Here is a 16,252-nt window from a genome sequence, read left to right on the forward strand (position 1 = left end):
AACCATTTTTTTATTTTTATGTTTGCAAATGTATTAAATATTTTTTTAAATGGTGGGCCTCCCGAGTCGAAAAGATTTCTAAGGCACTGCATCGCAGTGCTAGAGGCGTCACTACAGACCCGGGTTCGATCCTGGGCTGTATCACAACCGGCCGTGATTGGAAGTCCCACAGGGCGGCGCACAATTGGCCCAGCGTTGTCCGGGTTAGGGGAGAGTTTGGCCGGGGTCTTTACTTGACTCATCTACTCTAGCGACTCCTTGTGGTGGGCCGGGCGCCAACAGGCTGACCTCTGTCGTCAGTTGAAAGGTGTTTCCTCCAACACATTGGTGCAGCTGGCTTCCAGGTTATGCAGGTGGGTGTTAAGAAGCGCGGTTTGGCCGCTCATGTTTCGGAGGARGCATGACTCGACCWTCGCCTCCCGAGCCYGTTGGGGAGTTGGAGCACATCATGGCTTTCCAAATGCACTGTATGTGCCTATCTGTGCCATTATGTGCCATATGGTCCTAATACATACAAGTGGCAATGTATCGTCTCAACATTAGGGTCTCTATTCAATCACAGTAAGACAGTAAAATACACTATGAGCAGGCTTTGGGTTTCGTCCCTGATACATTCACGCTGTATCCATCTTGTGCAGTCCACAAGGTAATSACGCGTCATGGCTGAATTACAGTCTGCATCGCTTGATCAAACACTAGACATTGCCACTCAGGGGAGAGATTCAAAAGCATGCAGATATGGATYTATAACCTGTCCTATYAGACAACTTCAAATCYTTGTATCAGAGCTAAATCCCGCAGCTTGACATTTTACAAGATGTGCATCACAGGAGCCTTTGGTGGTTCATCTTCCTACTACATCTGCTTCTGTTTCCCAGAATCTAACACAAACCAGGAAGTACCCCTGAGTCCTCCACAGTAGAGCCAAAATGTCCTCCACTAAACCCCTCAGTTGCCTAGCCTACCACTGACTGACTATGCTGATAATCCACTTAAGTCCCTTTGCTCTCAAATTAATTTTGAAAAGGCAGAGGGGGGGGGGGGGGGGGGGGGGGGGTGGGGGGGAAGAACGGATCATTTCAGGAGGGGTTTATCTGTAGGTTTAATCCAGACTTATGTCTGCTATGGAACGTTTGTTGTTTGTTTTCTATTTTGGTAAAACTACGCACATTCGGGTTTGCTTGTAATCTCCCACATCCTGTTACTTCTGCGCTCTTGTTCTTCTATTAGAATCCATTGCAGTTTAATGAAATCATTAAGATGATATAGGACTACGATACTCGGCCAATATTGTGTGTGAGGTGTTGTTGTACAGTATGGCTGTTATTGGTAATGGTAAGTGTAAGAGTGGTGTGTATGCTGTGCCTTTTACTTATTTGTATGAAGTATTCAGTGTGTGTGTATGTGTGCACTTTACTTATTTGTATGATGAAGTATTCAGTGTGTGTGTATGTGTGCCTTTACTATTTGTATATGAAGTATACAGTGTGTGTGTATGTCTTTACATATTTGATTATGAAGTATCGAGTGTGTGTGTGTATGTGTGCCTTTACATATTGTATATGAAGTATTCAGTGTGTTGTGTATGTGTACCTTTACATATTTGTATATGAAAGTATTCAGTGTGTGTGCGTGTATGTGGTGGCTTTACTTATTTGTATATAGAGTATTCAGTATCTGTGTATGTGATTAGTATGATGTTGGGTCGGTGTGAAGCTCTATGTGTGAGCGTGTCCCCATTTGTGTTTGCGCATGTGTGTGTTTGTGCATGTGTGTGTTTGCGTGCGTGAGTGAGTGATGTGAGGAGGGATAGTGTGAAGATCTGGAGCAGGAGGTGGGATTACCACTGTTTACTACAGTATAGGACAAACCCACTGAACAATATAGTAATCCTTACTCTCTTTTATTCCCCCTCTCTCTCTCTCTCTCTCTCTCTCTCTCTCTCTCTCGTCTTCTATCATTCTGATGTTCTACCCCTATCTCTCTTAATCGCTTTCACCTTCGACTCCATTTTTTCTCTCCCCTATCTTCTATCACTTACACGTATTCACTCATTCCCTTGCTCACAAAGAGCTGAATAATTCTGAAAAGAGTGCATGATTCAAGGGAAACTTTGAGCTGTGTAAARCTTTCTCATGTTGMGATTCATCTTAAAGTCYCTCAACCACATACCGTTTGRGGCAGCGGTGGGATTTGAACACAGGTTCCAGACTGGAACCTATATCCAGCACTACAAGCCCAATCACTGAGTCATTTACTCACCCATTCACACACATCCTTTTTTACCCAGTCATTCTGTGAATTCATAACATATGCACCAATACAGACAATTGATTATACAACCATCCACTCGTGATATTGACTGCTTCCTCGCTCAATTCCATTGGCTATTCCCTCTCTGCCCCCAGCCCACTACACACACGTGTAACCTACATATCCATTCATAGTCAAGGCTGATGGCCAAGAGTCTTTCCACTCAGGCACACACTAGCCCGACTTGTTCATTAGAAGGACCCTTGCTCAGCACTAACCCCTGCCTGCACTTTGGTACAGGCTCGACCTGAGGAATTTCTAAGAAGAAATTCTCAGAGTATGAGTGCTGATATAGGATCAGTTTTAGATCATGATGAATGAGATTACATTGAAAGGCGGGACCTGATTCTAGATCAAAACTCCTTGTCTCACACACTATGAATTTGGGCTGAGCATAATGCCTTATCCCAATACACCAGCAGTAGCCTATGGTAGTAGTAGCCTACAGGTATGCAGATTAAACCTGTTTAATCTGTCATTTCCTACACAACAATTGGTAATACCCAAGAATCCATGCCACAGGCTAGAAAATGGGCCACAGGGTTGCAGAAGCTGTGTTTAACCTGTAGTTTCCTATGAAACAAGTGTTGATACCCAAGACAGAGGAAGTACAGTTTCCGTACCAGTGCAGACATGCTCTAGAATATTTCAGAGTGCTTTGCCACAGACTATATCCTGTAGACCACAGACCTCTCTTCCACAGAGAAGCAGATTATCACTACACACCGAAAACTACATCACTACACATAGAAAACACTGACGCACACTGACCAGAGACCCCCCCCCCCCCCCCCTCCATCTTTCCCTCCCATCCCTACATTGCCACCTCCCCAGAAGCCCACCCATCTGTCTCTCTCTTTTCTCCTCTGATTGGTTCATCCAGTGTGGTGGGGTAGGGGCTTTCATTATATGAGATACATTGATGTAAGTACATCGTTTACTTGATAGTGTTCGGCATGTGATTGCGTTAAGCGTATGATGTTAAGTTTGATCGCCCTCGCTGTTTGACTGTGCTTTAAGACAGGGCTGCATATGGGTTGAATGGCATTTCACTTCACTCATTCACTTCTAGAAAGCCTACTTATCTCWCCTCTTGCTTTAATCCTACTGATCCCTAAAGACACCCCATATCTCTAAAGCCCACTGGTCAAACACACTGTGTTGGCTACTATTGACTGAATGAGATTGACAGACCTGGCCACAAATGAGCCAGGTTTCCTGGCAACGGCCAATCCCTGGTTAAGAAATATTAATCTAATTGACCACCATTTAACCGATGCATCACCAAGCTATTCTATTTACCCTGATGGAAAACCAGTAAAAGCCAGTCTTCACCTCTGACAGGAAGTGATGTCATGTTCGCCATACATGGAAATCAATGACGGCCTTCCACTACTAGGACATGGTTTATTGGATGTCCCTGATTCCTGACGTACATTAGAGCAGTATGGATCACACACACACACACACACACACACACACACACACACACACACACACACACACACACACACACACACACACACACACACACACACACACACACACACACACACACACACACACACACACACACACACACAGCTGTTGGAAACCAGACATGCAAGAAACAAGAGGTCCCATCAACGCAGATGAGATAGGCCTATAGGCCTGTTGACAGGACTGCATTATTCAACGGTCTATAATCACCCTCTCCACTGGCACTGGTGACTCATACATACAAGGAGTTCCCCCCCGTCACCAACGCCTTGACACACCGCTGCATTTGAACGCAACTTTGAATGCAATGTCACCACTTTTTTTGGGGGGGGGGGGCTGTATGGTTGTGTATTGGTCATGATGATACGCAACACGCAGCAATGTTCAAATTGTAGACATTGTCTAAATCTTCATCAAAACCATGCCTCAATGTGAAAAACATTCCATCTCAGAATCTCAATGTAGAATGATTTACAATTCTGTATTGAGATTTTTGGACAGTTACACAGAAAGTGTTACTTTGATGTCTATAAAACGTAAATGTTGTACTCTAGTATAGGCTCACGTTTAACCAACATAGATTCATCTGATGCATAATGGTTGTACAACCACTGTACAACTGAAACGGATTTATTGGTTTGACAATTGGGGCAAGGGTGTTGCTCAACCAATCACAACAGAGGAGGGGCGGGGAGGAGAATGCAAATGAGAGCTATATCATGGACACACTACGACACTTGCTGTAGTCATCAAAGTGGAGACCATGTGGCTTATTGGCTGTCCTCAGGTTATTCAGATTCCAGACTAGTTCAATAAATCAGACATTGATAGAGAGGAGACAAACCAATACAGGTCCTGTAACTTAGCGGATGCTGTCAAGAAACATTACACATTACATACAGCGCATTCAGAAAGTATTCAGACCCCTTGACTTTTTCCACATTTTGTTACGTTACAGCCTTATTCTAAAATTGATTAAATAAATAAACATTCTCATCAATCTACACACAATACCCCATTATGACATTTGCAAATGTATCAAAAATAAAAAACGGAAATACCTTATTTACATAACTATTCAAACCCTTTGCCATGAGACTCGAACTTGAGCTCAGGAGCATCCTGTTTCCATTGATCATTGGAGTCCACCTGTGGTAAATACAATTGATTGGACATGATTTGGAAAGGCACACACCTGTCTATATAAGGTCCCTAACCCATGTCAGAGCAAAAACCAAGCCATGAGGTCGAAGAAATTGTCCATAGAGCTCCGAGACAGGATTATGTGGATGCACAGATCTGGGGAAGGGTACAAAAACATTTCTGCAGTATTGAATGTCCCCAAGAAGACAATGGCCTCCATCATTCTTAAATGGAAGAAGTTTGGAACCACCAAAACTCTTCCTACAGCTGGCCGCCCTGCCAAACTGAGCAATCGGGGGAGAAGGGCCTTGGTCAGGGACATGACCAAGAACCAGATGGTCACTCTGAAAGAGCTCCATAGTTCTTCTGTGGAGATGGGAGAACCTTCCAGAAGGACAACAATCTCTGAAGCACTCCACCAATCAGGCCTTATGGTAGTGGCCAGACGAAAGCCACTCCTCAGTAAAAGGCACATGACAGCCCACTTGGAGTTTGCCAAAAGGCCCCTAAAGGACTCTCAGACTAGGAGAACCAAGATTCTCTGGTGTGATGAAACCAAGATTGAACTCTTTGGCCTAAATGCCAAGCGTTATATCTGGAGGAAACCTGGCACCATTTCTATGGTGAAGCAAGGTGGTGGCAGCATCATACTGTGGGGATGTTTTTCAGTGGCAGAGACTGGAAGACCAGTCAGGATCGAGGGAAAGATGAACGGAGCAAAGTACAGAGAGATCCTTGATGAAAACCTGTTCCAGAGCACGCAGGACCTCCGACTGGGGCGGAGGTTCACCTTCCATCAGGACAACGACCCTAAGCACACAGCCAAGACAAGGCAGGAGTGGCTTCGGGACAAGTCTCCGAATTTCCTTGAGTAGCCCAGCCAGAGCCCGGACTTGAATCCTATCGAACATCTCTGGAGAGTCCTGAAAATAGCCGTGCAGCGACGCTCCCCATCCAACCTGACAGAGCTTGAGAGGATCTGCAGAGAAGAATGGGAGAAACTCCCCAAATACAGGTGTGCCAAGCTTGTAGCGTCATACCCAAGAAGACCCGAGGCTGTAATCGCTGCCAAAAGGGCTTCAACAAAGTACTGAATAAAGAGTCTGAATACTTATGTACATGTGATATTTGAGTTTTACATTTTTTATCAATTTGAAAAACAAATCTTAAAACCAGTTTTTGCTTTGTCATTATGGGGTATTGTGATGTCATTATGGGGTATTGTGTGTAGATTGATGAGGGGGAAAAATGATTTAATCTATTTTAGAATAAGGCTGTAACGTAAGAAAATGTGGAAGAGTCAAGGGGTCTGAATACTTTCTGAATGCACTGCATAGGGCAGGCTATATGCAGTAGTCACGGCAGATTACTGTATACATATAGCAGAACTGCCCCCCTCAATGTACATCTTCTGTCTCACACATACATGCAGTAGATACATACATACATACATACTGTACATACACTTAAACACAAACACATTCCATCATCCACAGCAGCCTCCCAATGAAGCCCTGGGATTGGTTATTCATCCACAGCCAACACCAAGTACATTAATGGCAGCCATGGAGGAAAGAAAACAGAAGACATAATCTAGCCATCACTCTTCTTCTTAGCCATCAATCATAACAATGGCTGACCAAGACCCTTCTACATTACAGCCTAATTCTAAAATGGATTCAATTGTTTTCCCCCCCATCAATCTTTTTTATTATTATTTTTTTTTTACACCTTTTTCACGCCAGTTTCATGGTATCCAATTGGTAGTTACAGTCTTGTCTCATCGCTGAAACTCCCGTACGGACTAGGGATAGGCGAACGTTGAGAGCCGGGCGTCAACCGAAACACAACCCAACCAAGCCGCACTGCTTCTTGACACAATGCCCACTTAACCCGGAAGCCAGCCGCACCAATGTGTCGGAGGAAACACCATACACCTGGCGACCCTGTCAGCATCCACTGCGCCCGGCACGCCTCAGGAGTCGCTAGCGCGTGATGGGACAATGACATCCCTGCCGACCAAACCCTCCCCTAACCACGGATGACGCTGGGCCAATTGTGCGCCACCCCATGGGACTCCTGGTCGCGGCTGGCTGCAACAGAGCCTGGACTCAAACCCAGAATCTCTAGTTGCACAGCTAGCACTGCAATATTCCATACATTTTCCATGAAACCCAAAAGTACTCGTCACATTTTGAATGCTTAGCAGGACACGAAAATGGTCCAATTTCATACAGCTATCAAAAGAACATCCCTGGTCATTCTGGCGGACTCACATGCTTCATTTGTAAATTATGTCTGAGGGTTGGAGTATGCCCCTGGCTATACATACATTTTAAAAATGGTACTGTCTGGTTTGCTTAATATAAGGAATTTGAAATGCTTGTCACGCCTGATCTGTTTCACCTGTCTTCGTGCTTGTCTCCACCCCCCTCCAGGTGTCACCCATTTTCCCCATTATCCCCTATGTATTTATACCTGTGTTCTCTGTTTGTCTGTTGCCAGTTCATTTTGTTTCGTCAAGCCTACCAGCGTTTTTCCATCTGTTCCTGTCTCTTGATTGTTCCTGTTTTTCCCGTTTTTTCCCTTTTCTGCCCGCCCTGACCCTGCCGTCCTGTACCTTTGCCCCACTACTCTGGATTACCAACCTCTGCCTGACCTGACCCTGAGCCTGCCTGCCGTCCTGTATCTTTGCCTCACTACTCTGGATTATCGACCCCTGCCTGCCTTGACCTGTCGTTTGCCTGCCCCTGTTGATGTAATAAACATTGTTACTTCGACACAGTCTGCATTCGGGTCTTACCTGAAACGTGATAATGCATTATACTTTTAATTTTGATACTTAAGTATATTTTAGCAATTACATTTAATTTTGATACTTAAGTATATTTAAAACGAAATACTATTTGACTTTTACTCAAGTAGTATTTTCCTAGGTGACTTTTACTCAAGTCAATTTCTATTAAGGTATCTTTACTTTTACACAAGTATGATAATTGGATACTTTTCCCACCACTGCTCACCACAGAGACTTCCCTGCTATCTTTCCTACCTCCCACATTCTCCATCTCCGTCAGTACCCTCCCTCATTCTATGGGGTATCATCTCAAATCAGTGTCTCCAGCAAGAACCACTCCACCACAAGGCCTAATACAATGGCTGACCTTCTCCCATATTTTGTCCCTGGGCCAGCCTCTATTGATTGATTGATTTGGATGGCCTTGGTGTCTTGTCAAGTACAACCATTTATAAACCTGACCACCCCGTTTTTATCCCCCCATGGCGGTAGGTCAACGAATCCTAGCCCTAGTATGGGAGCTTCCGCTCGCTCTGGCCAGACTCCCTCTTTGAAGTGACTGATGATAGCCTTAACACTCATCCCGTGAGATCAACTGTCGCCCCAAATTAGGTCCAACTAAAGGAATAAGGTCCAGTGTATTTCATTGGCCAGTGCTATTCAGGATCCTTTGAAATTGCCTAGCATAAACCCTAACCCTAACTTTAACCCTTACCCTTACCATAATCTTAATCCTAACCTTAACCATTTTAAATTTCAATGGGGTAGGAACGTCCAAAGGATGCTGGATAGCACGGAACATATTTCATCACAAACCATGAATCATGACATCATCGGTTTAAGGCAGGATATACCACGATAGATTGGAACATTTTGTATTTTTTGCCATGACTAATCAATAGGATTTTGGCAGTCTGTGTCAGATAGAAATGAAATTAGCAGTGGCGACCCGTCATTTGGGGCAGGGAATTTTTGGGGGCTTGCCTGTATTGCATGTTATTTTGGCATTAATACATATCACATATCAGTTTGCAAATAATGTAAAAAAATATACAGTATATATGTATATCCTTGAGTTAATAAAGCCGCATYCAAACATGGTCTCTTTTTTGTTTTCTTGAGTAAGGCAGCTCCATAATGCAGGTGTTTCAGTCTAGCTCAGTGCTTTCTGTGGTGGTGGGGCAAGTCAGCAGAAAATGCGTAGCGTGGCGCCGTGATTGGCTCAGTGTTCTGTCACTCATGGGGACACTACGTCACCGCCAGTTCTAAGGGTACAGCTCGAAAATTCAAGCCCCTTGAGTGCTGCCATAGAGTTACATTAGAAATGCCCATCCAAGAAGACTCCATTTCATTGGCCACAGATGAAATGATGTCAAATCACGTTATATCTACAGAAGCTTTGATTGGACTGGCATCATACTTTCAAAATCTTAGCTAGCAGTCATCATCATGAATCAAGTCGACAATCTACTGGCAAATCCTTTTTAATCCTTGTCATAATGAAGAGAAATAATGAAGATAAATTACAGATAAAACGTATCGGTGCTCATCAGCCATTGGACATAAACATTACACAACAAGTTGGAAATTGCAAATTCAACAATGATTGGTTTAGAAGGAATCAGTGGCTAACTGCAAGCATTGCAAAGCAATCACTAGCCTGCTATTCAGTGGAGTGAATGTGTGGTCCCAAGTCTAAGATTAAGGGTCTCTTTTCCTAGTTAAAAATGATAAACATCAACATGAATGAAGCATGATTTGTGCCGCGCTCAAAACCCCTGTTAACATGGAACTGCAAAATATGACTTTAGTGAGTTCAAAGTAACTGGGAACTCTGGAAAAACAAGCTACGACTGGGAAAATACGTTTTGAACTTTCATCCAACTCAGAATTGTAAATTGGGAACTCGGGCCTCTTTCTAGAGCTATTACCTGAAGAACACCGACGTCATCATGATTCAAKCTTTTTTTTTCTTCGAGTTTCCAGTTGTCTTGAAAGCACCATAAATCCAGAGAATGCCTGACTTTGATGACAAAGTTTGATGACAAAATTTGCCCACGAAGGACCACATGGACTCATCACAAGGTGAGTCCAAAAATATATTGTATGCTGCTGCATAAATTATGTAACATGCCAGGGAGATACAGCTGAAGTCGGAAGTTTACATACACCTTAGCCAAATACATTTAAAATCATTTTTTCACAATTCCTGACATTTAATCCTCGGAAAAATTCCCTGTCTTAGGTCAGTTAGGATCATCACGTTATTTTAAGAATGTGAAATGTCAGAATAATAGTAGAGAGAATGATTTATTTCAGCTTTTATTTCTTTCATCCCATTCCAAGTGGGTCAGAAGTTTACATACACTTAGATAGTATTTGGTAGCATTGCCTTTAACTTGTTTAACTTGGGTCAAACGTTTCGGGTAGTCTTCCACAAGCTTCCTACAATAAGTTGGGTGCATTTTGGCCCATTCCTCCTGACAGAGCTGGTGTAACTGATTCAGGTTTGTAGGCCTCCTTGCTCGCAGATGCTTTTTCAGTTCAGCCCAAAAAAATTKTATGGGATTGAGGTCAGGGCTTTGTGATGGCCACTCCAATACCTTGACTTTGTTGTCCTTTAGCCATTTTGACACAACTTTGGAAGTGTGCTTGGGGTCATTGTCATTTGGAAGACCCATTTGTGACCAAGCTTCAACTTCCTGACTGATGTCTTGAGATGTTGCGTCAATATATCCACATAATTTTCCTTCCTCATGAAGCCATCTATTTTGTGAAGTGCACCAGTCCCTCCTGCAGCAAAGCACCCCCACAACATGATGCTGCCACCCCCGTGCTTCACGGTTGCAAACCGTAGTCTGTTTTTGTTGTTGTGGTTTTGGTGCAGTGGCTACTTCCTTGCTGAGTGGCCTTTCAGGTTATGTCGATATAGGACTCGTTTTACTGTGGATATAGATACTTTTGTACCTGTTTCCTCCAGCACCTTCAGAAGGTCTTTTGCTGTTGTTCTGGGATTGATAAGTACGTTCATCTCTAGGAGACAGAACGCATCTCCTTCCTGAGCGGTATAACGGCTGCGTGGTGCCATGGTGTTTATACTTGCGTACTATTGTTTGTACAGATGAACGTGGTACCTTCAGGCGTTTGGAAATTGCTCCCAAGGGTGAACCAGACTTGTGGAGGTCTACAATTTTTTTGCTTAGGTCTTGGCTGATTTCTTTTGATTTTCCCATGATGTCAAGCAAAGAGGCACTGAGTTTGAAGGTAGGCCTTGAAATACATCCACAGGTACAACTCCAATTGACTCAAATGATGTCAATTAGCCTATCAGAAGCTTCTAAAGCCATAACATAATTTTCTGGAATTTTCCAAGCTGTTTAAAGGCACAGTCAACATAGTGTATGTAAACTTCTTACCCACTGGAATTGTGATACAGTGAATTACAAGTGAAATAATCTGTCTGTAAACAATTGTTGGAAAAATGACTTGTGTCATGCACAAAGTAGATGTCCTAACCGACTTCCCAAAACTATAGTTTGTTAACTTCTCTAGGATATTACTGGCCAAAAGCCAGTAAAAATGCAGAGTGACAAATTCAAATATATTACTATAAAAATCTAACTTTCATTAAATCACACATGAAAGATACCAAATTAAAGCTACACTGGTTGTGAATCCAGCCAACATGTCAGAATTCAAATAGGCTTTTCGGCGAAAGCAAACAATGCTATTATCTGAGGATAGCACAATAGTAAACAAAGACAGAGAAGCATATTTCAACGCTGCAGGCGCGACACAAAACGCAGAAATAAAAATATAATTCATGCCTTACCTTTGACGAGCTTCTGTTGTTGGCACTCCAATATGTCCCATAAACATCACAAATGGTCCTTTTGTTRGATTAATTCCGTCGATATATATCCAAAAMGTCKATTTATTTGGCGCGTTTGATCCAGAAAAACACCAGTTCCAACTTGCTCAAACGTGACTACAAAATATCTCAAYGGTTACCTGTAAACTTTGCCAAAAAATGTCAAACTACTTTTGTAATACAACTTTAGGTATTTTTTAACGTTAATAATCGATAAAATTGAAGACGGGATGATCTGTGTTCAATACAGGATTAAAACCAACTATAGCTAGCTTTCTGGTCACGCGCTTCTATCTAACAGGACACTTCATGTGACTCCCGTTCAAGATGGCCGTACTTCTTCATTACACAAAGGAATAACCTCAACCAATTTCTCAAGACTGTTGACATCCAGTGGAAGCGGTAGGAACTGCAAGCAGGTCCCTTAGAACTCTGGTTTCCCAATGAAACCTAATTGAAAAGAGTGACCTCAAAACAAAAAAAATCTGAATGGTTTGTCCTCGGGGTTTCACCTGCTAAATAAGTTCTGTTATACTCACAGACATGATTCAAACAGTTTTAGAAACTTCAAAGTGTTTTCTATCCAAATCTACTAACAATATGCATATCTTATCTTCTGGGGATGAGTASCTGGCAGTTGAATTTGGGTATGCTTTTCATCCAAATGTGAAAATGCTGCCCCCTATCCTAGAGAAGTTAACAAGAAATTTGTGGAGGTGTTAAAAAACGAGTTTTAATAACTCCAACCTAAGTGTATGTAAACTTCCGACATCAACTGGATGTATACTGTAGCTAAGAAAGTAATACTAAGTGTATGTTGTGTAGTAAGTTGTTAGTAGCCTCTCCCTAATAATTTGGTCTATTTTCACCTTTTAATTTCACCTACTGTTCTAACTTGGTGGTGCACATGTAGCCTATAACCTGTTTTTGAGAAATGTAATCATTGAATATTGTAAGAGCTTTCATTGTCTGCTTATATGCCCCCTTTATTTATCCTATGGTTCTGACTTGGTGTACAGGGAGAACACTGTAAGAACGCCCATGTTCTGAATTCTGTCACTGTACATTTCAAAAGTAATGTCTTAATCAAAATTACAGATTGCCTCTTATCTGCTTGTCTTCCCCTTATGCCATAGCGTGTACATTTCAATTGTCAGTAGAAACCACATTTGTTTAAGCAAGTCAGCCATATCAGTTATGGATTTTTAAAAGGCAGTAAATGAGGCTGAATGAGCTGTTTCGTTGCCAGACAACGCTCCGCTGATAGCCAGGTGTAGCAGTGGTATAGTGCAATTAATGTATTGTTTAGTGTTGTGTAGTGGCTTTGCTGGCACGCATCCCACATAATTTTGTTTTGCCCCACCAAGATTTACATGCCAAAATCGCCACTGGAAATGAGCAAGGTTTTCTGTTACAATCATGCACTGGCATGCTCGATTATTAGGCTATGACAACCTCCCTAACCRACATCGAAATGGGGAATTGTGCATCCATTTTGACCCCGATTGGTACGCCAACCGAACCTCTCCACTAATTCCTTTTCGGTATATCCATAAGCAACGACTTTCACAGCTTCCGTGACTTAAAATATGACTCTGTAGGATGGGTATAAAACAAGTGTTCGACAATTCAAATATTATCTATCGGCATTTAGTATCCCACACCCACCCTCTGAATGTGTCCCTGTCGCCTCCCCATCAATTCCAAATTACAATCACGGAGGCCATCAGTGTGCAATAAAAGCAAGGGGTCAAAACGTGAAACAAAATTATGACAACCAGACTCATAATGTAATGGAATTAGACCTATTTAGATTTAATGCGATGTCGAGGATTGATAAGGTTGTCCGCCATCCTTACTGCATCACCATTGCCTTTCTTCGGTAGCCTAGCCTAAATATTGTAATTCTTCTTGGCAATATCTATATGTGCTATTCAAATTCAATGGAATATAGTTTCCAAATAGTGAATGGCCAAAAAAAACATCCGGCTAATTTGGGATTTGGGTTTAGAGAACAGCTTGTTTTCAATTTGGCACGAGGTCCATCCATCGATAGCCTACAGATGTTTAGCGTTATTAATGTCCATTTTGGAGCGGGAATGAAACAACAGATTCCCCTCTCCCGGTAACTCCATTATGACGCACCGACTGGCGTCTGGAGAGGAGAAGACTGGAAGTGTGTCGCGGATCGGTTCGGGTGCAATTCGGAAAATAGGGCAGATAGCAGATTATAACAATGTCAGTAATGTTGCTATTTAACACAGACATGGCAAGAAAATATAAGGTAACGAAAGAATAGACAGTAATTAAAGGTATTGGKCTGTAATTCGTGCAATTGCATTGAATCAACATATACATAAATAGCTACACTACACACGTTTAACAGTCATGCAAGTAAAATCACACCAATTTGCCATAGTTTCACAAGAAATCGAAATCCTATAGTGGACTATGCCATTCTAATATGATATTTATTCTTTTTCACGTGCGTTACACATGCCTCATAGGTTACAGCTATCCATTCATGGACTCATTGTTACGCACACCAATTAGAATGGAAATAGTCCTTACCCCCATCTCCGCTCAGTCAGTCGGGTATCCTCAGCAGATGAAACTGTTTTAGGCTGGATTCAAGCAGACTAGCTGATAGTAGGCTATAGTATAAAAACAGAAGAGTAAACTGTAACTCGACCAATTTGAGGAACAAACGCTTTTCTCCCTGACACAATTGGCCTTTGCTCTAATAATAAATGATCAGATCTCATTTAAAAGAGGAACGGCATAGGAATACGTGAGAAGGCAAGGTTTCATTGAATACCTATGCAAAGTTGCATTCGCCTCCCCACAAAAAAATAAAAGCGAATTAAAGGGGCCGTTTTAGGTGTAATATACAATTACAGGCATCCTAGCAATAAGCGCTGCTCAGTATCACGTGAAAATGATACCAGGTCAAATTGAAGAGCCGAGCGTCTTGGTTAGCGATATTCGGATTCTGTCTCCCTCCGCTGCTATGCCCAGCTGCCGCCCTTTCCACTCTCCACACCACTCCGCGTGTGAAAGAAATGCCAGTGGGTGTGTGAGATGCACTGGCACTCCCATAGACACGCAAAGCAGGACAGACCTATTGCAAGTGCGCTATGTAATCAGTCGCACTCGCAACTATAATCCAACCACAGACCATTCTGCGCCACAATAGGTCGCATTACAGAAAGACAATTTACAGATCATCAGTCCAATTTTGCTTCAGTATGGTCAAACATTTGCCAATAATTGAAGTGAGAGAAGGCTTGACAGATCAACTGTCTAACAACTATGAAAACTTTTATACTTTCATACTTAGTAGTTTGCTTGACAGTTCGCCTACCTCACACATGAAATTACTATCTCTTGAGAGATGAAGGTCTTCACAACACATCAATGACGTTCGGAGTCTCTCCTGCAGCTATAAATACAAATGCTATGCTCAAGTCTGTCCTCCATATTTCCAGAACAAATGAATAGACTGTCACTGTACCTCCCCACTGATCAATCTGTTACAACACTGTAGTGTTCCTCTCAATTACCTCCGTCTAAGCCCCCACTGTCTGCTGTGGTCTCCATGCGTCTCTTATCTCTCCACACCAAAGTTAGCTGTGGTCTCCATGCGTCTCTTATCTCTCCACACCAGTTAGCTGTGGTCTCCATGCGTCTCTTATCTCTCCACACCAAAGTTAGCTGTGGTCTCCATGCGTCTCTTATTCTCTCCACACCAAAGTCAGCTGTGGTCTCCATGCGTCTCTTATCTCTCCACACCAAAGTTAGCTGTGGTCTCCATGCGTCTCTTATCTCTCCACACCAAAGTTAGCTGTGGTCTCCATGCGTCTCTTATCTCTCCACACCAAAGTTAGCTGTAGTCTCCATGCGTCTCTTATCTCTCCACACCAAAGTTAGCTGTGGTCTCCATGCGTCTCTTATCTCTCCACACCAAAGTTAGCTGTGGTCTCCATGCGTCTCTTATCTCTCCACACCAAAGTCAGCTGTGGTCTCCATGCGTCTCTTATCTCTCCACACCAAAGTTAGCTGTGGTCTCCATGCGTCTCTTATCTCTCCACACCAAAGTTAGCTGTGGTCTCCATGACTCTCTTATCTCTCCACACCAAAGTCAGCTGTGGTCTCCATGCGTCTCTTATCTCTCCACACCAAAGTTAGCTGTGGTCTCCATGCGTCTCTTATCTCTCCACACCAAAGTCAGCTGTCGTCTCCATGCATCTCTTATCTCTCCACACCAAAGTTAGCTGTGGTCTCCATGCGTCTCTTATCTCTCCACACCCAAAGTTAGCTGTGGTCTCCATGCGTCTCTTATCTCTCCCACACCAAGTTAGTGTGGTCTCCATGCGTCTCTTATCTCTCCACACCAAAGTTAGCTGTGGTCTCCATGCATCTCTTATCTCTCCACACCAAAGTTAGCTGTGGTCTCCATGCGTCTCTTATCTCTCCACACCAAAGTTAGCTGTGGTCTCCATGCGTCTCTTATCTCTCCACACCAAAGTCAGCTGTGGTCTCCATGCATCTCTTATCTCTCCACACCAAAGTTAGCTGTGGTCTCCATGCGTCTCTTATCTCTCCACACCAAAGTTAGCTGTGGTCTCCATGCGTCTCTTATCTCTCCA

General features: G+C 42.9%; 1 protein-coding gene across 1 annotated transcript in view; it reads right to left on the minus strand.

Moving 5' to 3' along the window:
• Positions 1-14,670, minus strand: part of LOC111955661 (sodium/potassium-transporting ATPase subunit alpha-3-like) — a 33,340-nt gene extending 18,670 nt beyond the window's left edge. The window contains 2 exon segments of the mRNA XM_070436496.1: positions 14,175-14,257; positions 14,422-14,670. Of these exon segments, the coding sequence (XP_070292597.1) occupies positions 14,175-14,180 (6 nt within the window). The 5' untranslated portion in view covers positions 14,181-14,257; positions 14,422-14,670.
• Positions 14,671-16,252: the final 1,582 nt, after the last annotated feature.

The sequence above is a fragment of the Salvelinus sp. IW2-2015 genome, linkage group LG31 (assembly GCF_002910315.2).
Source record: "Salvelinus sp. IW2-2015 linkage group LG31, ASM291031v2, whole genome shotgun sequence".
NCBI lineage: Eukaryota > Metazoa > Chordata > Actinopteri > Salmoniformes > Salmonidae > Salvelinus > Salvelinus sp. IW2-2015.